Source organism: Bidens hawaiensis, unplaced genomic scaffold (assembly GCF_021521415.1).
Source record: "Bidens hawaiensis isolate Kalapana, Puna unplaced genomic scaffold, B.hawaiensis_p1.1 tig00024824_1, whole genome shotgun sequence".
In the NCBI taxonomy this organism is placed as follows: domain Eukaryota; kingdom Viridiplantae; phylum Streptophyta; class Magnoliopsida; order Asterales; family Asteraceae; genus Bidens; species Bidens hawaiensis.
In genome coordinates this window covers 283,900-310,977 of record NW_027493934.1, presented here as the reverse complement: position 1 = coordinate 310,977, position 27,078 = coordinate 283,900, and the positions used below count along the sequence as shown (strand labels likewise).

The 27,078-nt window shown below is 34.5% G+C and overlaps 1 protein-coding gene and 1 pseudogene across 4 annotated transcripts; both read left to right on the top strand.

The window, feature by feature from the left end:
* Positions 1 to 11,421: 11,421 nt before the first annotated feature.
* Positions 11,422 to 18,695, top strand: LOC143570121 (putative F-box/FBD/LRR-repeat protein At4g03220; annotated as a pseudogene). Its single transcript, XR_013141872.1, has 4 exons — positions 11,422 to 11,493; positions 16,556 to 17,546; positions 17,884 to 18,075; positions 18,162 to 18,695. The product of XR_013141872.1 is annotated as a putative F-box/FBD/LRR-repeat protein At4g03220 (transcript).
* Positions 18,696 to 20,198: 1,503 nt separating this feature from the next.
* Positions 20,199 to 23,667, top strand: LOC143570120 (F-box/LRR-repeat protein At3g26922-like). 3 transcript variants are annotated; one of them, XM_077055856.1, is made up of 4 exons: positions 20,199 to 20,273; positions 20,875 to 21,850; positions 22,442 to 22,633; positions 23,016 to 23,667. In XM_077055856.1, the coding sequence occupies exons 2-4, from the start codon at positions 20,891 to 20,893 to the stop codon at positions 23,430 to 23,432; spliced, it is 1,569 nt and encodes a 522-aa protein (XP_076911971.1). In that variant the 5' UTR covers positions 20,199 to 20,273; positions 20,875 to 20,890; the 3' UTR covers positions 23,433 to 23,667. The 3 variants fall into 3 exon arrangements, with proteins under 3 accessions (XP_076911971.1, XP_076911970.1, XP_076911972.1); XM_077055855.1 differs by having other exon boundaries at positions 20,856 to 21,850; XM_077055857.1 differs by lacking the exon at positions 20,199 to 20,273 and having other exon boundaries at positions 20,774 to 21,850; positions 23,016 to 23,438; positions 23,524 to 23,667.
* Positions 23,668 to 27,078: the final 3,411 nt, after the last annotated feature.

Here is a 27,078-nt window from a genome sequence, read left to right as displayed (position 1 = left end):
ATTCGTTTGGAAGAAATTCGATTTGATTCCTTTGAATATTCGATTCAATTTGTTTGAATTGTTTATTCTATCCGTTTGAATATATGATTCAATTCGTTTGAATATTCGATTCGATCCATTAGCATATTTGATTCCATTCGTTTGAATATTCGATTCGATCGGTTTGAATAGAGGATTTGATTTGTTTGAATATTTAATTCGATCGGTTTGAATAGTCGTTTCAATTCGTTTGAATACTCGATTCGATTTATTTGAATACTCGATTCGATTCGTCTGAATATTCGATTCGATTGGTTTGCTAAACTCGATTCGATCCGTTTGGCCTATTCAATTCTATTCGTATGGCTATTCGATTATATTCGTTTGGCCTATTCGATTCAATTTGTTTAGCCTTAGGATAGAGTAGCTTGAGGACCTGAGTAATAAGGATTAGATAGAAAGCAGTTGATTAACACATATATATCTGTTAAGCCATTAGTCGTGCTCAGTTGAAGATAGGTGTTACCATCAACTCTGAAAGAAGTAGGACACATATGAGTTTCTAGCCCCTTCTTTGTTATGTTTTTCGTAGGCTGTGTGCATACTACTATGTGTTTATTCAATACCCTTACCTTAAGTGGTAAGTGTATGCTATATATTAATGTTAATGAATGATATAGAAAGATTTAAGTGTATGTACATAATATGTATGAGAAAGTATATAACTAAAGGTATGAAATGAATGTATGGTGGTATGGTTGTATGAAAATAAGGGACTAGACCCTTATAATATTTGTGATGATGGGACTAGACATTTATAATATCTGTGAGGTTATAGGGCGAAATGCTCTTTAAAACGTAGAGATAATTATGTATGCATGAATAAGCTAAAATAAGAAAGTATGAAAGAATGAATGTATGAATGCATGAAAGTATGCATGTGTGTATGTATGAAAGGTAAACATATTAAGTAGTTAATATGTATCTTATTATATGTATATGTAAGTATGAGAATGTAATGTATGTTGCCTGATTAACTAGAACTCACTCAGCTTAGCTGACTTTTAGTATGCACACATGCAATTAGGTTATAGAAGCTAGCTTGAGGAAGACACATGACATCGGACTGAAGAGGCTGACATCTGAAGAAGAAATGTTATGATGTTATGTTATGTTTAAAGACAATGTTCGGAATGCTTTGTAAGGAATGATTGATGTTTTTATATTCTGCGGAAATTTTAATTCACTCTGATATTTAGAACTGTGTTTATGAGTAAATCCAATACCCAATGTAGGGTACCGGGTTTGGGGCCGTACATGTCTACTAGGATTAAATAAATGCAAATTTTGAAATCGGGCTTTGGCTACCAAGATAGTATCAATGAGTATGCTAGAATAAATGATAAACCTCTCCGAATGCTATAACTAAACAAATAAGTAAGCAAGTAAGTAACAAATAAGCATTTAATTGATCAACAACACAATAATCATGATTTGCTAGTATGGATAATATGTAGGTATGAAATATTAGTAAGTATTCATAAAGTCCCCAAAACGATTTTAAAATAAGTAAAATAGGGGAGTGATTACTTATCTTAATGATCAGTGAGATAAACAATAAAATAAGAATAATAAATGAATCTCGGGCCTTTTGCGCGCTGACTGATCCGACATGAACTGACCTGGAACTTTGAGACATTAACTAGAATTAAAAACGAGAACATAGTCGCTGGAATAAGATCAAACGGATGTGTAAAACTCAAGTTATGAGGTTTTTAATATTTAAGCGAGCTGGAACTGTTCAGAGTCCGAACTTTGAGTCGGGAGTCGGGTTCTGACCAGCACACTCAAAATTTCAAAACAAATATAAAAGCGTTTTGGCCTGAAAAATAGTTTTGACTAGAAAATATAGTAATTGAAAAACCATTAAAGTTGACTTTATAACCCTAAACAGGTCGGAGAGCAATTGACTGACAAACCCCATCAATCAGTAAAATTGATTGACGTCTTTTGTTAGTTAGACAAAAATAAAAGTTTTTCATAAAGACAACTTACCCTAAAACATAAAGGAGAGATGGGAAAAGACGAGTCAAAGAGTCTTGAATGCCAAAGTCAAACCGTAGATGAAAGTCTTTGAGAAAGAACACATAAAACAAAGGAATTTAGGATTTGGGATGATTGAGGTTGATGTTGCAGTCACGTTTAGGGTTTTAGATATGTATTAGGCTTAAGTATCACACTCAAAAATCATGTATTAGGTAATAATTCGTCTAAGGAAACCTAGTAAGCTTATTAAGACAAAATTTGGTCAATTAACTTAATGATTTCTAATTTAAAAACAAGACAATGAGTTTGTACTTGTTATAACATTATAGGACTTATCTTGGGGCTTAAGTTTCGATAATTAGGACAATATACGCTCGATTTAGCATTAAAACAAATAAGCGAGTCAAACGAAAACACAAACTGATACAGGTAGTAGCCCACGTCACGTGGACTACATGGGGCTCTCTCCAAGCGTGACGTGGCGTGGTGAGGCGGTTTCCCAACTTTGATTTTTGGCAAAATTAGTCCTTGCACTTTCATAAATGCGATTTTAAGGGTTTAAAGAGTTGTCTGATGAGTTTGAATGAGAATATAAATTAAGTTTAACCAAGCTAAATGCTATTAAATTTAAGATTTTATAAATACGAAAGATTCGAATTACATTTTCAATTCAGGTAAACGAATACAAATACAAATACGAAATGTTACATTTTAATAAGTCATACCTCTTATTGATTTAACACAAGATTGCCAAACAACACCTAGGTGTAGTTCAGCAATTTCTTATGTGAGAAGTTGTATATGAAAGATATGTTTGCGGGTTGACTGAGGAGGATTTTGTGACACTAATCAAATTTCCGTTTCGAAACCCGACCCGTATTGACTTTCGATTCCCAATGATCTTTTATCAATAAAGTATTAAAGTATTATGATTTTATCTATGGTTTATCATTATTGCATGTTATTATCTCAATCACAATTGTCAAGCTTTTTTTTGAAGCTCTAAACGCGTCTAATCATAGTCCAGGGACTAAAACTGTCAAAACTAAAAATTCAGATTATTCTGATCCTTCGCGCGTGTCGAAGGATACGCTCATTCCTTTCGAGACATCTTACGAAGCTCAAGAACACCATAACCCATTTGGGTTGCAACACACAAACAACTTGATCTCCCGCATTCGCGACACGTTGCGTACCAAAAACCCTAGAAATTGAATTGGGTATCAACGTGCGAAGGCTCTGGCCTAAGTACGTCGCGACACGTGACGCAGAGTCTGATACACAAAAATAAGCTGGTCCGATAACTTAAAAAAATTAATGCTTAATTTCGTTTCTTTGAATCATTTAATCATTATATAATGATCCGAGATGAATTTCAAACATTTTAACATCAAATCTCTTCATCAATTCGGTCAATAACATTCAATTGAACCTAAGATAAGGATTTGGGCTTTCTTTGACCAAGTTAATCGAATTCAACTTTGTGTTGAACAATTTCCGTTATAAATACACATTTATACCTCTGCTCTAATATTGCAATACTTCAATTCACATTCAAATTCGTGCATTTCTCTCCAATTGGTGACTCAAGACCCCTTTGACTTGCCAAAGTAAAATCGAAATCTAATATCTTTCCTTTAGGTCATCCATCAGGTGATTGTTAATTGTTCATTTCAGATCTATAACAAAACCCCTCTGTTAATTCCAATTGATAGAGGTGTTTACTCATTCAATTTCAATAATCTTCATTCTAAGGTTTATGTAAGATTTGGGGATTTCATGTTTAACTCATAAAAATTTAAAAAAAAACAATTTATTTAACAATTGTTAGGATAGTTTAATTGGTACAAGTGTGTTGGACCTGAACCTGTTCTAAACCTGAGAGTGAGCCCCACAACCCGAACCCTTTCTAGACCTGAGTGCGAGCCCCACAACCGAACCCTAGAAAACCCTTACTCTTTGTTATATTCGTTACATTTAGAATCAATATTAAATATAGAACATTTATTTAACTAAGTTAAACTCGAATGCCAAACCAATCCGCTTTAATTGCTTAAACTCGTTAGAGTCATCTCTCACTCAAACCTCAATTTCCAAGTGAGTATTCATACCCCACTTTTACCTTTTAATAGTTTTAGGAGTAGCATGTATTCTTACGATTAATCACAACTTTTATTTCAAGTTATACTATACAATTCACACTCTATATGTTTATGCTACTTGGTTATTGTTTATGATTGTATATGGATTACTCATTCTCATTCTCAATTTTACACATATGATCATAGATGTGCTAAATGTAGTTATATAATTATTAAATAAATTAACTTAATCTAGACACTAAGTAATACTCTAGACTCTCTAGAACTCGACTAAACTACTAACCGGCAAGTGAACCGATTGACTATAGTAAAGCTAAGTAAGTTCGGAATTCGAACCCACAAGACTCTTTATATTACGTAATTGACTAATTAGACTCAATTGGCCGACATGCATATTTATTTTATATTTATTAAAGGGGGTTTTAAATTGATTAATATTAAACTAATAAAATAACTAATTAAGAAAAGACAAATAATAAAACATAAGAGAATTAGTTTGACTGACTTAAATGATGATGAAAAATCACGTAGTCTTGAATCCCCAAAGATTAAGTTATCAAATAGTTGGAAAATAACAGTTATGGAACTGAGATCATAAAATAGACACTTAAAAAGAAAAAACCGGAACATGACCCATGACCCTTTTCAAGAAGACACCCATGGGTTTCTAATTAGTTTTAAGACCAGGGCCGTTCCCGAGAAAGATAAAAAAAATTTAGGCCTCGTGCGGGGTAAAATTTGGGCCTCCTTATAATATAAACTCATCAGTTATATATATATATATATATATATATATATATATATATATATATATATATATATATATATATATATATAAAGCCACAATATGAATGCTTGGAGGTAGTTTTGATAAAAAAAAATTATATGCGGCCCTTTGTCAGCCTTTGCTTTTTCCCCCTCTAGCTACTTTTTACATTATTTTGGCATTAAAGAGGTATTTGTATTTGAGAATGGGAGGCGTGATTTCTAGACAAAAACAAAAATATTTAATGTTTCAGTTATTGATATTATGTAACCAATATTACATTTTAATTTGGCTTTATAAACCCATTTCAAGTTTATTCAATTTTTTTGAAAAATCACATACAAGGTTGCCGGGTTTTTGGGAATTCCAACATTGGAGTTATTTCCAATAATACCTCTTGATAAAAGTTAAATGAAAAAAAAAGTAGGTGTATTTATATTAATTAGACATAAGCATTTGGGCCTTATATATTTATTGGGCAGAAGCATTTGGGCCTTATATATTTTATTGGGCAGAAAAAAAATCTTTGGGCCCTTTATGCATTTGGGCCTCGTGCAACTGCACGGGCTGCACTGCCCTAGAACCTCTGTTTAAGACACACCAGTTTTATAAACTAAACTTCCTTACGGTTATCTAATTAATTATGAAAGAGTACCTTTATAGTGAAATCCTACCTTACAACGCGGAAATCAAATGTAATTTGACGAACTTAATTGACTCGCTAGACAATATTGATTAGTCAAACCTAGACAGACTCTATACGAAGAACTAAATCTAGCAATCTTAATTAACAAAGATCTAGCAATAACCTATCACCTTTCATCTTTCTAGGTTAGCAGCACACTTTATTCTTTTGACTAATAATATTATTCCTATGATCTTATTCGAATTCAATCTTAAACTAGTAAAGAACACACAGTAGATGACTTAACAAAATCCTATCATATGAAACAATCACCAAGGATTATGTGAAATAATAAAACTAGAACAACCAAAACCAAGTACACATACGCATCAAACAAATAAACCAAACAATCTACTAAATCATAAAACCATAACGGAAAGAAAAAATCCAACTAAAAACAAACATCAACGATGGTTCATCATAAGCCTAGGCAGTATATATAGTTTAGCCTATCATATTAAAATCAAATAAAACACGAGTAGAAATCATGGTGAACATCGGATAAATGTTAGAAATTGAAATATTAAAGATGATAAAACCCGTAATGTCTTTGATCTCTCTTGATTTAGCACTTCACTGGATGAATTCTAGCCTCCAAAAGCTCCAAAATACGCAATACTGACTTCAATTTTTGACCTTAACAACTTTTGGTTCGTGTTCTCTTCTAGGGTTAAGGTTAATGATGCTTATATAGTGATTAAGGGTCAAAAACCCGTCCACACGTCAGAATCTTCTAGAAAAAGGGTCTCGTTGTGTAAAAGGGTTTGGCCGCGTTACGCGGCGACACAATATGCCCTCGTCGTGCTACGTGACGAGGTTCCTTCTCCTGGTCGCGTGACGCTGCCAGGTCCATCTAGTTCGGTTCTATTTCCGGTTCGACCGATTCTTCTACCGGTTCATTCCTGTTCAACCCTGATTCGTCCTGGTTCTTCGTTTTAACTCGTTTAAGCTCCTTTTCGACTATTTATCGCACTCGAGACCTACAAAACTTCATTTAGTTAGTGATATATCAATTCTAAGTGAAAATGAATCATAAATCATCAAATAAGGAATAAAATTATTATGGGAAAACATATATAAATAATTATATATCAATCATACCTTATTCATATACGATTGGATTTTATGCCAACGACAATGAATACACATCTATTTACTTTTACGTACTCATATATGTTTGGATCATAAGCAAATGACATGTGAATTGCAATTTTTCTCTCTGTTATCTATTATAAACTTACCTATACTTACCAACTTTTTAGCTGGCATTATTTGCATACATTCTACTAATGTGTAGTGGAGTGGTATGAAAAGGTGTTAGTTTTGCAAAAGAGTTTCGCTTCACACAAAGTCGAGTTTTAAATTTATAAAATGATTCTTAACTAGACCACACACATATAGGAAAGTGTGCATATCGTATGTGTATAGTATAGTAAAGGTAAGAACCAAGTATCGATCCACGAACACACTTATTTGTTTTTTACTACTAAATTGTTGTATTTATTTTAATCGGAAGTGAACATCATAGTGGTTTTGGTTTAACAAGTAAATTTCAAAGGAATTTAAAGATATAAACTTAAGACGATATTTTTGGATCTTTATATTTTATAAAGATGATCAAAGATAAAAGTGTAACATCTTGGATTTATTATGATATCCACAAAACATCATTTTATGTAAACAAGTTGACTTATATTAAGTATTCATAATGTAACTTAATTTAAAGATGAGACGATCCCTTAAATTACTAATGAATTTTCCTTGATATTTTAGTAAAATTAACCTTTGTAGTATACTTAAAATACCAATTAAGATTAGTTAAGTTGAAAATGATTAACCTCGAATGACCAAGTATTAACCCACACAACTATGGATTATTATAGAACTTTGTAATAACCACCCAAGAGTTGTTTAAATTAGATTATATTGCACACTTACTTGTGCCAATATTAGTGGATTAACATCAATAATCCGTTTGCACATCATTCTCAACATTCCCATTTTAAAGATGATTAATTACTACTAATACTCCATTTTGTCCATGTTTATATTAGGATTTATGTTTTATTAACCAAGCCCTCACAAGAATGGCAGTTCCCCGGCTTATCACCAAGCTCGGTACTTTGTGTCTCTTTTAAGGTTTATATTTTATTAACCAAGGTGTCACAAGAATGGAAGTTCCCCGGCTTATCATCAAGCTCGACACTTGGTATCTCTATTAAGAGTGATTTAACATTTCTCACCAAGTGATAATTGAAACATAATCTTTACTTTCTATAAACCAATCACATGTTTAACCAATATCATTAAACGTTAATTAAGAGTTATTTAAAAACCAAGAGGGTACCATGAAAGTTTAGCCAATATTAAGCATAATGTTATACATCAAAGTAATAGATACAAACATGATCAAACTAAAACAATCTAACCAATTTGACTGACTAATCTTTGATACTAATGACTTCTTCCAAAAGCTTAATCACATTGATCTTCAAAAGGTGGATGAATGGTATAATTCCCTTGTTAACGGTGGTGAGTGTATGGATGGGGTATTGAATGTGCTCAATGGCAAGGTATCTATAGGCTGATCATGGGTCTCAACACGACCTGTGTTGATGTGGGCACGACTGTGTTGAGTGTTTTGTTTGATAGTGTTAAAAGCTCGTTATCAGAAATTACAACAAGAGAGAGAACGTGGCATGTGTTGACTCTGGACACTGCCTGTGTTGAGCCAGGAAGCTTCTACTTTGTCCTTTCTCTTGTACTATCACTAGGGGCGTGTTGATGTCTACATGGACCGTGTTTTCATGCGTTTTTATCTTTTCCTCTTGTACATTCACCATGGGTTGTGTTGGTGTCAACATGGGCCATGTTGTGACTTCCAATTTTTTTTCTTTTCCTCGTATGCTTGTAACATGGCCATGTCTGCTTCCACATGGGGTGTTTTGAGTCGGTTTTCATAGTTTTATCCATTTTTCTTCGTATATCAGCTCGCTTTACTCTTTAAGGCTATATCTACCTAGAAATAGAAATTATAAACATTAGTGGCTATTTAGTCTAATATTGTTGTCGATATTTGTAAGGCCCCGTTACCGGTAGCCCTACTTTGGATGTTGGATTTACTCATAAACACAGTTCAAATATCAGAGTTAATTAAAACTTTACGCGGAACATAAAAGCTTTCATAAAACATTTCATAACAATCCAAGACTTGCCTTACAAACAACTTGTCTTTCGAAAGCAAAGTAATTAAAATTAAAACATCATAAGTCTTCAGATGCCAGACTCTTATTCTTCTGCCACGTGTCCCCTCAAGCGAGCTGCCTCATCCTACTCACCTGCGTGCATACTAAAAGTCAGCTACGCTGAGTGAGTTCTAGTTAATCAAGCATAATACATTATATAAACTTACCTTCAATCATGCATCCGAAGATACATAATAATTACTTTACTAACTACTTTCATTACATTATTTCATATGTACATTCATACTTTATTACTTTCATACTATATAGTTACTGTCCATTCTATCTCAGATATTATTAGGGTCTGGTCTCTCTTTCCTTTGTCTATCTCAGATATTTTAGGGTCTGGTCCCTTTCTTGTCTATCTCAGATATTATTAGGGTTTGGTCCCTTTTTACTTCTTTATCTCAGATATTATAAAGGGTCTGGTCCCTCCTTCTCTATCTCAGATATTATTAGGGTCTGGTCCCTCTTTCTTCATCTTCGTACATACTGTCTTTACATACCCATAACATGCATACTTTCTTTAATCATTCATACATATTCATATACTGTACATATATCTATCATACACATTCCTTTATCATAAACATACATCCCTTGTTACCACGTGCAATATCCGAAGATCGTTCACATGCCGACAAGTTTTCATTCACATTTAAGATATACATACATAACATATAAACCGTATAAGGCATACACTTACCAGTTAAGGTAAGTGTATTAACTATCAAATCGAGTATGCACACAGCCCCGAAAACATAACAAAGAAATGGGGCTAGAAACTCACCTGAATCCTGTTACGCTCTCCGTTAATCATTATTCCTTCTTGAGCTGTGCACGGCTAACTGTATAATATTTACATGTATCAATTAACTACTACTACTCATATTGTATTTCTATCTTTATAAAATCCCACAATGAACGGGGGTCCGGGGGCAGCGCCCCTGGCAGTGGGGTCTAGGGGTGGCAGCCCCTAGCAGGGTCCAAGGGGCAGAGCCCCTGGCTGGGGTCGAGCTGACTTAACTGTCATAACACATTTCCTATTAGGATTTTAAGTTTCTATTTTATTCACCTACTCATTCGTTAGCCGATTCGTTACCTTAAAATGCATGTTAAGCGAACTTAACTTAAGCGAACTTAAGGTTCGGCGAACTTAAGACTCGGCGAACTTAGAGTCCAGCGAACATATGGTTCAGTGAAGTTGATAAGGTAGGCGAACTTTCTTGTAGCGAACTTAACATCAAGAGAAGTTAGCCGGAGAACTTGACTTTTGAACGGACTTATTTTCAAGCGAACTTATCTTGGCGTAGTTGGCTTGTAGCGAAGTTTAGCTACAGCGAACTTATGCAGCGAAGTTATACAGTAAGCGAAGTTCGTGGTCTGCAGCTCACTGGTTCACTTCGTCGTACATTTCACAACTTAAATACTCATTTTATGATTTGGCCTTAGCCCTAAACGTTCCCTTGACCATTCGTCGCACGGACCTTTATAGTGAACGTTTAGAGAATGGATCTAGGATTTCGTTTTAAACGAGCCGTTTGGGTTCGCGGGTTCGTTAGGTTCATTTTATCATCAAGTTTACAACTTTACGTTTCGTCTATACTCGATCTACTCCCGTTCTAAGTTTCAAGGCTAAACGGTTATAAAAACGTAAACTTTAAGATCAAGAACATACCTTTAGTGCTCGTTTGGATTCTCGTTTAACTTGGTTATGAACTCTAGATCTTGTATATAGCTTGTGTAATAAAGATCTAATACAAGCTAGCGTTCGTTTGGTCTCAAATCCCTCTCGTCTCTCTCTCGGCCGAATATGGTGTAGGATGTGTGTGTTTTTTTGAGTGTGTAGAGATTAGGATGATAAAAATGAGGATTTAAGGTTTTATGATGCTTTAGGGGATATTTATATCCCTTAAAACCCATGGACCTAAGGCCCATTCCCTTTAATCCATCTTAATTAGTCCAAGTCCATGATCTTTATTAATATTAATTAATTATTCAGGCCCAATGACTAAACGCGACTTTCTTTTATTAAATACGAAATTTTAGGATGTTACAATATTATGTCTATTTGGAGATATTTTAGTGCCGAAAATATGTATAAATTTATATACATTAACTATAAGTACACATGTTTGATGGTTATTACAAAATTTGAATCACACTTAGATGGACCTTAGAATAAAACTCAAAAAACAATAAATATTTGTTTTGTTATGTTGATTTCATGTTTTCAAGTGTGTGTAATGTGTGACAATTATAAAATGACATGATTAAATATTGCAACTTTCAATTGTACCATGCGTTATGAGAAATCGTTACGCCTTGATGTACAATCCATCGTTTTTCGAGGTGTGACAGATGGCTAAACTATTCATATTTAAGCATACATATATTTTTCATTTTTTAATGATTTTTATGTTTTGATGATTTTGTTGATTATTTTCTTATATAAACTTTTAAGGAGCTGATGGTATTATTTAGATAGTTGGAGGGCACCAATCGGTAAAGAATAGAACTATAAGGGGATTATGAGAACTTTGAGAAAGATGTGGCTATATAAGCAAAGCCAACGTATGAGTGCAGCTAATGAATGTTGCCGTCTTCTTTCAAACCCTAAACTGCTTCAATTTTGATGATTCAATTTTCTTTTCAAGATCTTCGATTCAGGTTTGAATAATCGTTGTATTTTGTTTATATGCATTTAATATAAGTTTTTGTAACTTCTTTTCTTGAGATTATAGAAGTAGAGTTCATCTGGTTAGGTTTTTACGCATTTTTGATGTTCGATTCAAGTAAACATTGAATTGTTTTACAAAACTAAAGATTATCAAATGTTTTCATACCATTTTAACCAAAATCTACATAAAATCTACAATTTAAATATACCATTTTCCTCAAATAAATCAATATTATACAGTTGGAGGTCTTCAACACCAAACTCAACAAAATATAAATAGAAAAGAAATAGGAAAATAAAGTGGTTTTAATAATGTGGCAACATATGTACAAATCCAAGCATGTCTCTTTGAATTCTGTCTTGCAAATTATTTATAAGATAGAATTAATGTTTGTGTTCATGTGGTTTCTAGGCCCACAGACTTTGATCCCGGCCCTCAAACATAAAATGACCTGATTGAGTCCTCGTGGTTTCGTGGCGGGTTGGTTTGTGTCCTTTTGTCATTATTATCGTCTATAAATTAAGTAAAATGACTATTATGACCTTTTACAAAGATCGTATTGCGTCCCTATAGTATTGGAACATTCAGTTTACATTCTAGTATATTTATCCAACTCAAACCCCATTAAACTATTTCAACACTTATTATCACAGTTGATTATATATAAGGGTATGAATCTAAAAATATGGTAATTGTAATTTCATTGTCGCCCCCTTTTTAAAAAAAATTAGGTATTCTTTCATTCCTTTAGATAAATCCAAATTGATTATATCTTGATTTAACTGACTCAAACTCCCAGTACCTCGTTCAATATTCCTTCTTTTTTTTCATAATCCTTAAAGTTTAAGGATTTCAAAATGACAACCACTTATTTAAGATTAGTGGTTCTAAAACGTAGATGACAAAACACAGATTTAACTGACTGATAAGAAAAATATATCTCTGATACCAGTCACAAACTGTGGAGGGATTACATGTTGGTTTTAGTTAGTATGATGGTGGTGGTTTAGGTTGTCATAGGTATTGGAGTTGACGGTGGCAGTTTCCCAGCATGTTGTAGGATGGCAACTTACCTCCAAATTTGCTAGTGCCTCGTTTAATATTCCGGTGGTTTGTGACCGTGGTTCGATTTTCCGGTCGTTTGCAGGACGAAAACATTGGGTCTCTAAATTCAAGGGTGTTGGTCGAAAATGAAGAGGATATGATGGTGTTGTTGGTAACAATGGTGGTGCACAGTGGTAAGCGGTGGAAGATGGCAGAAATTGGTGGTGTAAGGATGAATTTATAAATGTGGGATGCCATCTGATTGGGGAGTTGTAAGAGGAGGATGCAAGCTGATCGGGAGCATTATACAAGGGTGAAAAGTAGATATTGTTCCTCAAATAACAGCATTAATAGAAGGAGGGACGAAAACCAACTCGCTAGGTTATCACTAAGTTCAATCATGTCATTTTACATTTGAAGTGCTCAAAGTGCGCCAACCCATGAACCACATGGATACAAACAAGAATTCTCTCTATTTATAATGACCATAGTCCAAAAACTTAGGGGGAATTGCATTATTCCCTCTAAATTTACAAACTGCATGTTTCCCCCAAATGCAAGTTTTTAATTAATGCATAATGTATAATGCTCTTAGAATATGATTTGGAAAAATATGCACTTTTGTAAGTTTAAAGAAGGATATATATAGTTGCCCCAAACAAACATAGGGTATGCTTGGTAGGGAGCTATTATGAGCTTCTAGCTTCAAGCTTTTAAGAAAAACCCTCATACTCAATAACAAGTCTTGTTTAGTTGAAGGAGCTTGAAGTTTTTAGATCAATAGAAAAAACTTAAAGCCCATACTAGTAGTGTTTAAAAAATTACAAGCTTTTAGTATTTAAAATTACTTAAATAACCTCCAAGATACATACATTTAGTATTATGTTTTTTAGTTACGCTTATTTTGGTCATTTTTATACATTTTATTTAAAGCTCCAGAGCTCTAGTAAAACACCTAAATATATTTAAAAAGTTGCAGCTAACGACTTCCAGACACCAACCACCAGCTAAATTTTCTAAACATACCCATTGTATATTATTAATACAATACATGGTCGATCATTTTCTTATGGTATCACATCAATTATCTTCACCGAGAAGCTTTTGATCCTACAACCATATTTTTTCCCACTTCAAATCCTGACATTTCTTCGGTAAATGTCAATATTGTTTTTCAAAGCATTGTCGAGCATGGAAACTTTATTTCTCATTCCTACAAAATAATAACATTAAATACGATAAAAATATTATGAGAAACCAAGAGAGGTTCTAGGGTGGTCACACAAAAGCTCCTTTCTTCTTTCTTTAGTCTGGTAATACCTCCTTCTATTACAATATTTCAACTTCAACACCACTACCACCACCCCTACCACCTACAATCCATTTTCCAGCCCATCTTCTTCTCCTAAAAAAAGTAAGGAAAGAAAAGTTTCTTCCTACATCACCATTACAATGGTTACCTCTTCAAACAAGTTTACTTCTCTCTGTCTATATCAATTAGGTTTTGCAAAACCTAAAATTCTATCACCGCCATAACCATCATTTTTTTGGCGTACATAATCTTTGATCTTCTATCTCTTGTTTCCTTCACCCTATTAAAAAAATAAAAAATAAATAAATAACCCTACAAAATATGTGTGAAGAGTCAACATATTGGGTTTGCACATTACTACCCATTTCCACACCCAACATTTCCAACACCACTTCTACTATACATGTAAAATATTACCACCTCATCAATTGCACCACCCTCATAATCTCATACCTCTTCCCCTTCCCAAAATATATCTAATTTTGCTTCTTCAACTTCTTCTCTTGCTCAAATACCATCATCATCTACTTTTATTCAAGATTGAGTTTATCCTATGGCCGTCCATCTTGCGGGGATATATTAGAAACAATTAGTGATATGCAGAAATGACAGGGGGAATGGAATGATTCATTACGTGGGAATGAAAAAAGTAGTGTTTGGTTGCTCAATGGAATGAAATCATTCATTACACATTGAATCCCATTCCATCAAAACCATTCATTCCCACCCCCTTCATTTTTTTTCATTCCATTCCTCCCTCACCCTACTTTCTCAACACCACCACCACTACCATCGCCACCACCACCACCTAACCGCCACCGTCGCCACCACCGCCGCCGCCACCACCTTACCACCATCGCTACCACCGCCACCTAACCATAACCGCCACCACCATTGTCATTGCCTGACCACCACCATCGTCGCCGCCACCTTACCATCGCCATCACTACCAATGCTACCATCGCCACCACCACCACCACAACCACCCCGCCTAACCGCCACCAACACCATTTTCGTCGCCGGAGCTACCACTATCGTCGCCATTTCAGCTTTTTTTTTGGTAAAAAAAATAAATTTTGGGATAGAAATATTTTTATTATTTCTATATCATTCCTATAATTTTTTTTGGATACCAAACAACATAAAGTAATTATTCATTTCATTCCCATAGGTTAACCAAACAAGAAAAAAGAATGGTAATGATCAATTTCATTCCTTTGTTCATTCCATTCATTCTCTCAATCCATTCCCTCTTCATTCCATTACTTCCAACCAAACATACTCTAATTGTATATTTTGAAGATTGTTTATCTAGTCAAAAGTCATAGTCAAGGTCATAGTCAAATGTTATTATTAGTTTTAGTTATAGGATATCTTAAATATGTATAAATAAAACCTTCTTATTTTCTCTAAAGCCATCAGTTTGCTTTATTTGTAAATGATGGTTTCTCATGAATTTGACTCGAATTGACGGGTATGGGTCTTACCAAACCCAGATAACCATTAAATGGGTTATAACATCTCATTATATAAAAAATTAATCACACCAAATATTTGACATAAAATTCTATAAAATAAGGATATACTAAAACTAATATCCGATTTTTTTTTAAAAATATATTATTATATTTATAATTATGAATCAATTTTATGGTAAAAGAAAAATAAGTGGGTGATGGGTCTCATCAAACTTATATAGCTTTTAAACGGGTTGTAACATCTCATTTATTTGTGAAACCATTTCATCATTAAACTCTAAGTATATTATTAATTTCCTTACAATAAATAAAATAACATACAAAAAAATATATAAATTTTAGAACGTAAAATGTAAAACAATCCCCATAATCAAACCCTAATTTCATTTCTCAATATAGATTTAGTTTACATTAGCAATTCTTTTTTTTTCTTTTAAATTTAACTTAAATGAATAGTTTCACAAAATAATATCCAAATTATAACAAATGAACATAAACCGATAAATATAAAAATTAAGTAGATAATTCATTCAACGTTTCATTAAAAAATGAATATAACCCAACATAAATTAATCAAAATAGGTTCAAGTATATTATTAATTTCTTATAATAAATAAACTAAAATCCAAAAAATACATTCACAATATTATAATTAAAAATATTATAAACGAAAAATTTAAAAACCCCCGTAATACGGTGGATAAAAAATTGTATAAATTATTATTACAATCCGTGGTTGATCATTTTCTTATATCTATGAGGATCCATCTCTATCCCTAAAATTTATAGTTTAATAAACAATGATTATCTAAATATAGAGATCTACTATTCAATATCTCTATAAATGTTTTTGAGTGTTTAAAAAAAGAAAGAATAATAAAATAAGTATTTGTGAATTGTGCGTGAAATTAATAGAGAAAAATAATTTAGAAAAAGATAATGTTTAGCTAATTATAAAGATTAATATAGGGAAGTTGGCGTGAATGCTCTAAGTTATTTTTGTTAATGCTTTCTTGATTTATTCCACCATTTAAAAACTTGTTGACCCAGTGAAGATCGAACTACATTATAGAAAGATATATATTTGGTTTGCAAATGATACAAATTTGCCTGGCAAACCAGTTACCAAAGTTGTATTTTACCATACACATGCCGTTGTCTTTGGGCCATGTATTATATATCTATGTAACCGATTGTATCACTATGTTAAACTGCAGCTTTTTGGATTAAACAAGACTACAAAAGAGCAAAAAGTAAGACAAAAATAAGAATGGATGTGGAAAGAGATAGACTAAGTAGCTTGCCGGATGATCTTATTCATAAAGTTTTCTCTTTTCTCAACATTACAGAAGTTATTGATAACAGTGTTTTGTCGCCTAGATGGAGGCATATCTGGACTTCAATGCCCTATCTCAATTTCTAAACTGAGGATTTCACTACACTGCGAGAGTTCTCCAAATATGTTACCCAAGTTTTGTCTCGTCGCAACAATCAAACTAACGTGAGTTCAGTGAAGCTTAGTTTTCATGGAAAGGTGAACCAGGCGTTTGTCAAAAGGATTTTGAACTATGCATTCACTCACAATATCCAACAACTGAGCGTGGTATTGTTGCATGAGACTGATATTGAATTTCCTGTTTCTCTCTTTAGTTCCGACTGTCTCAAACATCTCAGTTTGACAATGCGATTTAAGAGATTTGGTATAGTCATTCCTTTACACCTGTATCAACTTGGGAACTCCCGGCATTAACAACACTGGATCTTCATTCTGTCTCTTTGTGTGATGACGAAGCTGACAAATGTGTTGCCATTTTCTCAAAATGTCCGAACTTGAAGAATCTCACATTGAAGCACTTCAAGACAAAGGGATCAGATGGTTTCAGTATCTCTCATCCTCGATTGTCAAATCTCACTCTTGAAAATGGCGGCTACTGGGTGAAAGTTGTCAACGTGGTTGCACCGCAACTAGAGAATCTCATTATTAGATCCTGTTTTGTAGATCATGTCAAAGTTTCTGCACCTGGCCTTGTCTCCTTTCTCTATAATTGTTGGTATCTTTTTCATCTATCAACAGACAGTTTCCATTATTTGGAGAAGGCGGATATTTGTGTTTCTACTCCACTAAAAGGGAACACTCATCAAATAGTTTGTCTGCTTCAACAGCTTCACAATGTCAAATTCCTTAAACTTAACTTGGAAATTGTTCAGGTATATTTATTTTGGTTCTTGATGCAAAACTATAATAATTTTTAATCCAAGCAACTACTTTCATAATTGCAAAACTATTAAAAGATTATAACAAAAGACAGCTAGAAAAGAGGCATATTGAATGTGTGATGAAAGTGTGTTGATATAAGGTAGAAGCATATGTATAGCCAATTTGACGGACCCGAAATCTAAATTCTTTGATCACACATGAATTCTTCAGCATAATAATATGATGTTAAAACAAGATTTATAAATTAGTGCACATAATTATCAAAATTGTATTTTTCTGTTCTTATTTTCTGTGTGTACTTCTAATTGTTTACAAATTTTTCTGCAGATTCTTTCTTCATCCTCGGATCTAATCGTACACCAACCCTCTCCGTTTGTGAACTTAAAGAGCTTAAAGATTTACCCAAAAAGTACATTCTGTTATGTGCAAGCACCCAAGAAAGTAGCTATGTCTAATGAGCTCAAAAGCTATTTGCTAGATGGTTCTTCGGGAAGCACCTTCACGATGGTCTTACGTGAGGTACAAACATTAATCTGGTAACATTGTTTCATTTTGTTTCATTTATTACTGAGCTGAACTTCATATTATATGATGATCTCATGCAGGAGATTATAGCGCATAAGCTTTTGGCCAAATTAGGGGTGCTCTTAGAGAAAGAGAAGGATGATACCAACACCAACAGTGCTCACCGAAAGAAAGTGAAAACTGAGACGGACATGGCACAAATCAATAGGTCTTGGGAAAATTTGAGGGTGCAAGTTCGGAGAAGGACAGAAAAGGCTCGCCTCATTACCTCAAACTTGAAGTTAGTTGAAGAACTACTTTCAAAACTGCCTGCATCAAACAGGCTAAGATTCAACCAAGGTTTTCTAGTTTGTGTGCAGAGGCTGACATTGCCATTAGTAAAATATCAGATGATATGAAGATTCAGTGTGACGAAAATCAAAGTCGTTTAAGCGTCTTCTTGCGTAAACTCACTGCAACGTTGAAGGCGTCTTCTTAGGGCTTCTAGTGCACAAGTGTTTTGTAGTAGTTTTCAACCCGCTTGCGTAACTGGGAATGGTAAGTTTTTGGACTTCTAGGTTTTATGAACTTAAGTAGATAAAGAGATGTTTTACTCTCTATGCTGTGTACTTGCAGCTAGCTTCGTAATGTTTGCAGATGTGTTTGAAACATTTTTATTTAACATCCATGTTTAGTTAATTAGTTGTGAATTTTTTAACTATGTTTCTGCATAGTAATATTTATTCAAGTCGTTTTCATTTCTTACACGCATCGGTTATTGTAGCTAACGAACAAAACTTGTTTAGTTATTTATTATTTAACTAAATTAATTTTAAAATACAAAATTTAATTATAATATTCTTGAAATGTTAAACTAGGTAACTTACCCACATGGTTTGCTAGTTGCTATGTAGCACCACGAACCAAAACCGATCAAGTTTTAGCCGCATCCCCGTCGCAAACGCGTAGGTTGATTGCCACTAGCTTCATTTAATATTAATTATCAAATATGGTTGCAAATTTGGAAATGGTAACTCATTCAGTTCTGGATTGATGTGCTTTGACCTACAGTCACAATCTTGGTCTTGGAAACGGAAACGAAAATTTTGAACTCAGCTGGATATGATGAACTCTAAGGTTTAATCAATTTACTTCAGCAGCGATTTTCTCGAAAGTGGCAAATGAGTGGGTTTGGACCGAATATCCCCAGGGCAAATTCACGATGACGTCAATGAAAACAGTTTTGTTTAACACAACAGGAAGAAATGCACCGTTTGTTTTTGATAAAAACATTGGGCCCTTAAGAAAGTGAATGTTCTGGTTTGGAAAGCGGAGATGGAGAGGATGCCGATCTACTCGATTAGGATATCCAGGTTGACTGAGCTTTTTGTGTTGAAGCACCGGAAAATACTGATCACTTGGACACTTGCTTAATTCATATCCAAATACCAAAAGGATTTGGTGTTACATAAGTTCTTGGTGTCACATTCCTCCCAATATTCGCGTCTCGGTTCATGATTTTCTTTCTTTGCACAAACAGCCTCACTATGTAACAAAAAGAAAGTTCTACATGGGATTGTAATGAGGACTTGGTAAGACTCCATGTTTTGGTTACCACTCAAGGGCGGTATGGCCTCTGCCTCACTTCCACGTCAGATACCCCCCCCCCCCCTCTCTGCAAAAGCCTTGCCACGTCAGTGGTCATGTGGGCATGCCGCCCTTCGATGTTACCGTCCACAACGAGTCTAATGGTGGTGTACTTGGAGAGCGAGAAACGATGCTATATTTGAAGGTAAAAATATTGTGGCTCCTAAGTTTTGGAAGATTGGAAGACACCAAATCATTGGGTTTTATTTGGATTAAGAATAACTCCCCGTTTAATTCTATATGTTGGAAAGATTGGTATTTTTTCTCCTTTCAATGGGTTGGCGTTGTTTGATACTGGTGGCTCTAACGTCTTGCTAGTTAGCCGTGTTTAAAGAAAGTTATCGTTTGAAAACAAAAGTTAAAACTTTGAGTAATTTAAGGTGTTTAAAATACAAGGACCAAATGAGTGAATTAGTTAAAAGTTAATTAAGTTAACATAAATCTGGCTTATTTTGGGGTTGCAGAGAAAAACGAGAAGCGGGTTGTGGTTGTCTCTCTTGAGAGATTCCAGTAAAAAAATTTAAGGGATTAAAACTCGATAATCGTCTTCAAGCAAAAACATTTAGGTAAGCATTTATCTTTCACTTAGAAATTGGAAGAGTGAATTAATTATTAGGTTATGAATATTGGATGGGTTATAAGGGTTCTTATATTATACTTTCCATGTCTCTATGATTTCATGCTGATGTATGCAAGATAAAATAACGTTCTTGTTGCACTGAAATTGTTGTTTGTAATATTTAAATGATGAATTATATATCAGGTCCAAATGTAAATAATGCCAATTTAGGGCTTTTGGTTAACTGTGGTATGAACCACCTTGAATATGCATGTACTGTTGTAATGGTTCAAACATAAAATTAAAACACAAGTTTTTCAAGATTGGGTTAATGGGTAGAAAAGACATATTAATCAAGCTGAGCCTTGTATTTAAAATACATGGATTTCTATGAGCATGTTTAAACTCTAATGTATTCAGATAAAGATTTTTGTTGAAATGGTTTTACGTTATATGTGTCTCAATGTGATGTTTTAACGGGCCGAAGATTGGGTGATACTCGACACGATTACCCGAAACCATACACCTGTTTACCTCGATTATATACCGAAAACTTTAAAAAGTTTTGATTTTATTTTCGCTTGTTTAGTGATGCGTGCTATATCAAGGTAGAGTGGGTAGAGAATGGATTCCGGGCATGGTACAAAGAGAATGAATGTAGAAGATGATAGACTAAGCAGCTTGCCAGATGATCTTATCCATAAAATTCTATCTTTCCTCAAGATCACAGAAGCTATCGGTAACAATGTTTTGTCACCTAGATGGAGGTACATCTGGACTTCAATGCCCTATCTCAGTTTCACAAGTCAGGATTTCTCTACATTGCCAAAGTTCTCCAAATTTGTTACCCATTTTTTGTCAGCCCGTGACAATCTTACAGATGTGTATTCGGTGAAGCTAAGTTTTCGTGGAAAGGCTAGCCAGGTGTTTGTCAAAAGAATTCTGAATTATGCATTCTCTCACAATGTCCAACAACTGAATGTGGTATGCTTGCATCACAAAGATATTGAACTGCCTCTTTCTCTCTTTAGCTCTCAGTCTCTCAAACATCTCAGTTTGATGGCATACATCAATCGTGGATATCATTATTTCATTATTCCGACATCAACTTGGGAACTCCCGGCATTAACAACATTGGATCTTCATTATGTCACTTTGTGTGATGACGAAGCTGACAAATGCGTTGCCATTTTCTCAAAATGTTCAAACTTGAAAAATCTCACATTGAAGCACTTCAAGACAATGGGATCGAATGGTTTCAGTATCTCTCATCCTCGACTGTCAAATCTCACACTTGAAAGTAGCAACTATAAGTTGAAGGTTGTCAATGTGAGTGCACCTCAACTTGAGAATCTCACTATTAGATTCTGTCGTGTGAAGCTTGTGATTTCTGCACCTGAACTTGTCTCCTTCTTCTATAATGGGAGTTATCCTTTGCGTCTATCTACAGACGGTTTCCATTCTTTGGAGAATGCGCATATTTCTGTTTGCTTTCCAGGGGATGAAAATGCTCAACAATTAGCTTGTCTTCTTCAACATCTTCACAATGTTAAATTCCTTGAGCTTAATTTGGAAATGGTTGAGGTATATTCGCATTGGTTCTTAATGTTTATAGCATCTTCTAAATGATTTTCAATCTAAATGAAGCTATTTTCACAATTAAAATAACAATAAAAAGTTTAGCACAAAACACTGCTAGAAAGAAAATATATATATTGTGGTAAATCTGGTTCCATTTGCGGTAAAATCACAAATATAGCCAACTGGACCAACCCAAAATCATAAACCAATTGAAACATGACCACGGCTGTTCAAAAAGCCCTTTTGTGAATACCAGTCATGGCTCGCTCGAATAAAACTTGATTTGAAACGGCCTGTGCCGAGCTGGCTCATTTTGGTAACTGAGCCAAGCTCGGGTCAGGGCTTGGCTTGGCTCGGCTCGTTGGCTCGATCATAGGATCGCTTTACTTCAAGCTCGAGCCAAACTGAGCTGCCTCGTTTAATGAGATCCAACTCTAGCTCGAAACCACCCTGGCCCGACTTGTGAACATTTGACTTTTTTCGGTAATTTTTCATTCACAAATATGTGGATTACACTTCACGAAGACATGCCTGTTTACATTTATAAACCTTGTTTTGTATATGCAATTTTTGTATTTATAAATTTTACTACAGATTCTGTCTTCATCCGTGGATCAAATCTTACACCAACCCTCTCCCTTTATTAACTTAAAGAGCTTAAAGATTTACCCAAGAAATACATTTTATGATGAGCAAGCACCCAAGAAAGTAGCTATGTCTAATGAGCTCAAAAGCTATTTGCTAGATGGTTCTTCGGAAAGCACCTTCACAATGGTCTTACGTGAGGTACAAACATTAATCTATTAACATTGTGGTAGATTTGCCTTTTAAGTTGAAGCTTTGATCTGTTGGAGCCTATGCACCAACTTGTTATAATGTGTTAATGCTTTTGATATGTCCACCATTGTGGCTTATTCGCAATTATGCTAAATTTGGGTGTTTATGTTGATAAATGGGAAGTGCTAACTGGCAAAGCTTGGACGAGTTTGTCTTTTTGGAGGGGGGGGGGGGCAATCAAAATGTATTTAAAAAATCATAAACGAGGGGGGCCGGGCGAAAATGGGTAAATTTACACTGTTGGGCAAAGAAACAGGGGGCGGGGCACCCCCGGGCCCTCACTAAGCTTCGCCGTTGGTAGTGCTGTCGTAAGTTCTATGATCTAATGCAGGAGATTCAAGCACAGAACATCATGGATGAATTACGGGTGATTTTAGAGAAAGAGAAGGATGATAACTCCAAGACCAACAGGGCCCACGTGGACCAAGGGGAAACGCCTGCAAAGAAACTGAAAATTGGCATGGCGCAGATCAAGAGCTGTTGGGAAAATCTGGATGTGCAGATTTACCGAAGGAAAGAAAAGGTTTGTGAGATTATTTCAAAGTTGCAGCGCGTTGAAGAACTACTTGCAAACCTGCCTGCATCAAACAAGGCTAAGATTCAACAGCGTTTTTCTATTCTGTGTACAGAGGCTGACATTGCCATTAGTAAAATAACAGATTGTATGAAGATTCAGTGCGATGAAAGTCAAAGTCGCTCAAGTCTCCGCTTTCGTGAACTTGTTACAACATTGAAAACGTCTTCTTAGCAAATGGTTAGTTCTTTATTTCCCTTATAACTCGCAAGTGATAGCTATAATCAAAATGGCAACTGATTGCTCTTTTTTGTTTTACTCTCAGGCCCCAAGTTATTTGTTATTACGCTAATGCAGCAGTCAACAAACAGCTTGCGCAACTAGGAATGGTAAATTTTGAACTCATTGCACTTATGAACTCAACTATTCAGGATGCTTTTTCACTGCTATCGTGCAGAACTAAATTGATCAAGCGACTTGGGTTGTAATTAAGTAATATCTCTGTGCTGGGTACTCCCTAGCAGAAACTAGACTTGGAATGTTTTGGTACGCGTTTGAAACCGTTTATGTAACATCCAGTAACCAAATTTAGCTAATTAGTTGTGGTAAAATAAGATTTGAAGAGATCACTTGTGTGATTTTTTTAATTTTTTTATTTTTGAATTCTTATAAGATTTAAGTCATTCTTATGCGAACATGAGAGAATGGTCACATAGAAACTACAAAAAGTTAAAAGTCACCTAACTATATCGTTCACAAGAGAATGAATCTAATTACATATAAATCAAATGGTAAATAATCTGACTAACACTAATCTGTCTTTTCGCTGCTTAAAGGTTACATGCCTAATGCAGACTAAGTGGTCTGGTTCTGTCTCATCATTACAACGAAAAGATAAATGAAGGATTATTTTTCTTATTGCTATCAATATTCACGTATGAGTAGTATGCTTGACCTTAGTTAAACTTAACTTTTAGTAATTCAAGGTTTGGATTTAATATATATTTATGCTGGAAATAAAAAGATCAACGTGTATATTTAAATTACCATCAAACCTCAATTGTTGACGGCACGCTAAAATAGCAAAGGACATCTCCCTAGTCCCTTCATAGAACATATCAAGCATGCATTTCTCAAGATATTGAGTGAAATGATAATATAATCTGAAAACCAATGACATTTAATGTTAAAGCAAATACCATTGTCTAAGGTTGTTCCGACGATACATACTTTATTAGATAATTTAGATTGAGTATAATGTAGACAGCCATGAGAGTAAGTAACTGGCTTTTACATCTCATGAATTAGACTTTTTACATGTTTACAAGATATACACATAAGCTAATCGCGTATACAATGACATCACGGGCAGTGATCCCCTATAGGGACCACTTCACATATCATGAAGATCTATCCATTACCTGGTGGGTCCCTTTGTTGACAAGGACTTGTACCATCTCCTGTCGTGCTTGTCAATCCTCTTAGACTATGTTGTTTATTTTTTAAAAGGTAAAATGTCTGCAGTCTACGGACCATATCTGCAGTCATCGGTAGCAGAAGAGGTGGAACAATCCTCTGCAGTCTGCAAAAAAAAGACTGATTGTTTTTTAACGTCTGCAAACTGCTAAAATCAAACAGAATTTTTTAATAAGCTGAAATTTAAATAAAAAAGTCCTTCAACATAGAAATTTAAATAATAGTCAAACAACACTGAAATAATATTTATAAAAGAACAATATTTTTTTTAAATCACTTGTTCTGTACTTTGCATAAACAATGTTATTTGATAGATGTTATGCTTAAAACAATGTTGAAGATGAATTATGAAAGTTGAGAACAATTCATCTTCTGTATCTATTCTTTTTTTTTTGCTTACATATTATAAATATACAACAAATATGAAAATACAAAGAAACTTGCTTTAAGGTAAAATATTATGTTCAAAAAGACTATTAGATGTCAACAAAACCCAAGCTTGATTCATCCTATTTTAAAGCCTAAATGTTAATCCTATAATCCTATGTTCATTCTCGTCAAATCTCATAACATTATTTCTTTTGCAGAAACATACATGACCATTTGTAATATGTAGAGAACACATCTGTAGATTGCTAAAATAAATACTAATGTATGTAGATTGCTAAAATAAACTTGTGGTGGTGTATGAACTGTGGTAGTGGGTGGTAGTGGTGCTGGATGGTGATAGTAGTAGTGGTGGGTGGTGGTGATGGACGGTAGGTGGTGAATGGTGGCGGTGGTAGAAGGCAGTGGTGGTGGATGGTTAGTGGCAGTTATGGGTGGTTGATGGTGGCGGCGGTGGTGGTGGTGGATGGTTAGTGGTAGTGGTGGATGGTGGGGTGGTGGTGGTGGTGGTGGTAAACTGTGGCAGCGGCGGACGGTGGTGGTGGGTTGTGGACAATGGCGGTAGGTGGTGGGGTGGGCGGTGATGGTAGCGGACGATGGGTGGGTGGTGGTGAACGGTGGGTGGTGGTGATTGTGGACAGTGGGTATTAATGGTAGGGTGTGGTGTTTTATCCTTCTGCAGACCTTATAAGATCTCAGAAGTGGATGGGCCATGTCTGCACCAAGAAGAGCTTGCGCAGACGTTTTTTAATGAAACGTCTTCGAGAAAACAAACAGTCTGCAGATAGCAATGTCTGCTCGTGATCTGCACGGCGCAAACAAAAGAAAATGCACATACAGTTTTTAGAAAAACAAACAGCACCTTAGTAACTTGCTATGTCAAGTTGATGTGATTTGCAAGGCTATCCTAACATTAAATTAGAATCATTAAAAGTAAAATATATAGAGTTAAGTTCAAAAGGGGACTCAAAAAAAAGACATGAATCGAGAAACATCATTCCCAACCCTTAGATTAATTCCCCACATCTCTACGTACAGCCTCAATCACCTACATCGCATCATTGTAAGATAAAAAAAATCCCTTCAAAAAATAATCCAAAAAAATTATAAAACAAAAAAAAACGAAAAAAAATAAAAAAGAAGTAAGAAAACAAAATTGTTTATCTAACATTGTTTAAAAAAAATCTTAGTTTAGCCTTCGAAAAAAAATTAAAAAAAGTTATAAAAATAAAACAGCAAAAAAAAACAAAAAGTTATATAAGGGTTGGAATTGGGTTGGAGTAATTTGGATTAAAACCATAGGTGCATAACCCAAAACGAGCATTTCGAATCTCTTTTGCAAATTCAGGATTCAGCGAGCCAAAATGCTTCCAAGATATGTCGTCACCTGGATATGCCATGTTACCTTTCTTTGTGTTGTGGTGATGGTGCCAAGTTATATCTTTGGCTGTTTTTGTAGACATAATGTAACAATCGTAATTTTTCGTTTATTGTTTTGATAGCAGTTACCCAACCCGTTTCTATGTTCGGGTAATTTAATCAATAAAATATCGCATTTATTGAGTTATTATTATTTTGTTTATCATATTTATTAATTATCCATTACTTTGGTTTATATACAAATTCTACCCTAAACTTAAGTTTTAACCCCTTTTTGTATTCATGTATGAAGTGCAAGGGCTAATATGCAAATTTGATTAAATAATATACTATATTCTTGATCCAAACCCAAACCCAAACCCGTATCCATGAGCCGTATTTGATCCAAACCATAACCCGTTGAATTTCTTGTGCCTTAATCTTCATATTATAACTGGAATTGATATTTGCATATCGTTTATATGCCTAATACAAGCTACACCGACCTTTTAATTAAGGATTAAGATCGAGAATTCATTATATTGATCAAAATAAGCAACCGCTATATGCCAATGCGTATTATACCAGTTATAGTATATATTAACTCAATTAAAATCGTGTGCACCTTCTCTGTGACTTCATAAACTAAACCCTAGAA

What these genes read in the sequence shown, in the direction of transcription:
- LOC143570120 (XM_077055856.1), top strand. Translation starts at nt 20,891, where the DNA reads ATGGATTCCGGGCATGGTACAAAGAGAATGAATGTAGAAGATGATAGA. An exon ending in TTAATTTGGAAATGGTTGAG is followed by an intron (nt 21,851 to 22,441) that starts GTATATTCGCAT and finishes ATTTTACTACAG; the next exon opens with ATTCTGTCTTCATCCGTGGA. An exon ending in TCACAATGGTCTTACGTGAG is followed by an intron (nt 22,634 to 23,015) that starts GTACAAACATTA and finishes GATCTAATGCAG; the next exon opens with GAGATTCAAGCACAGAACAT.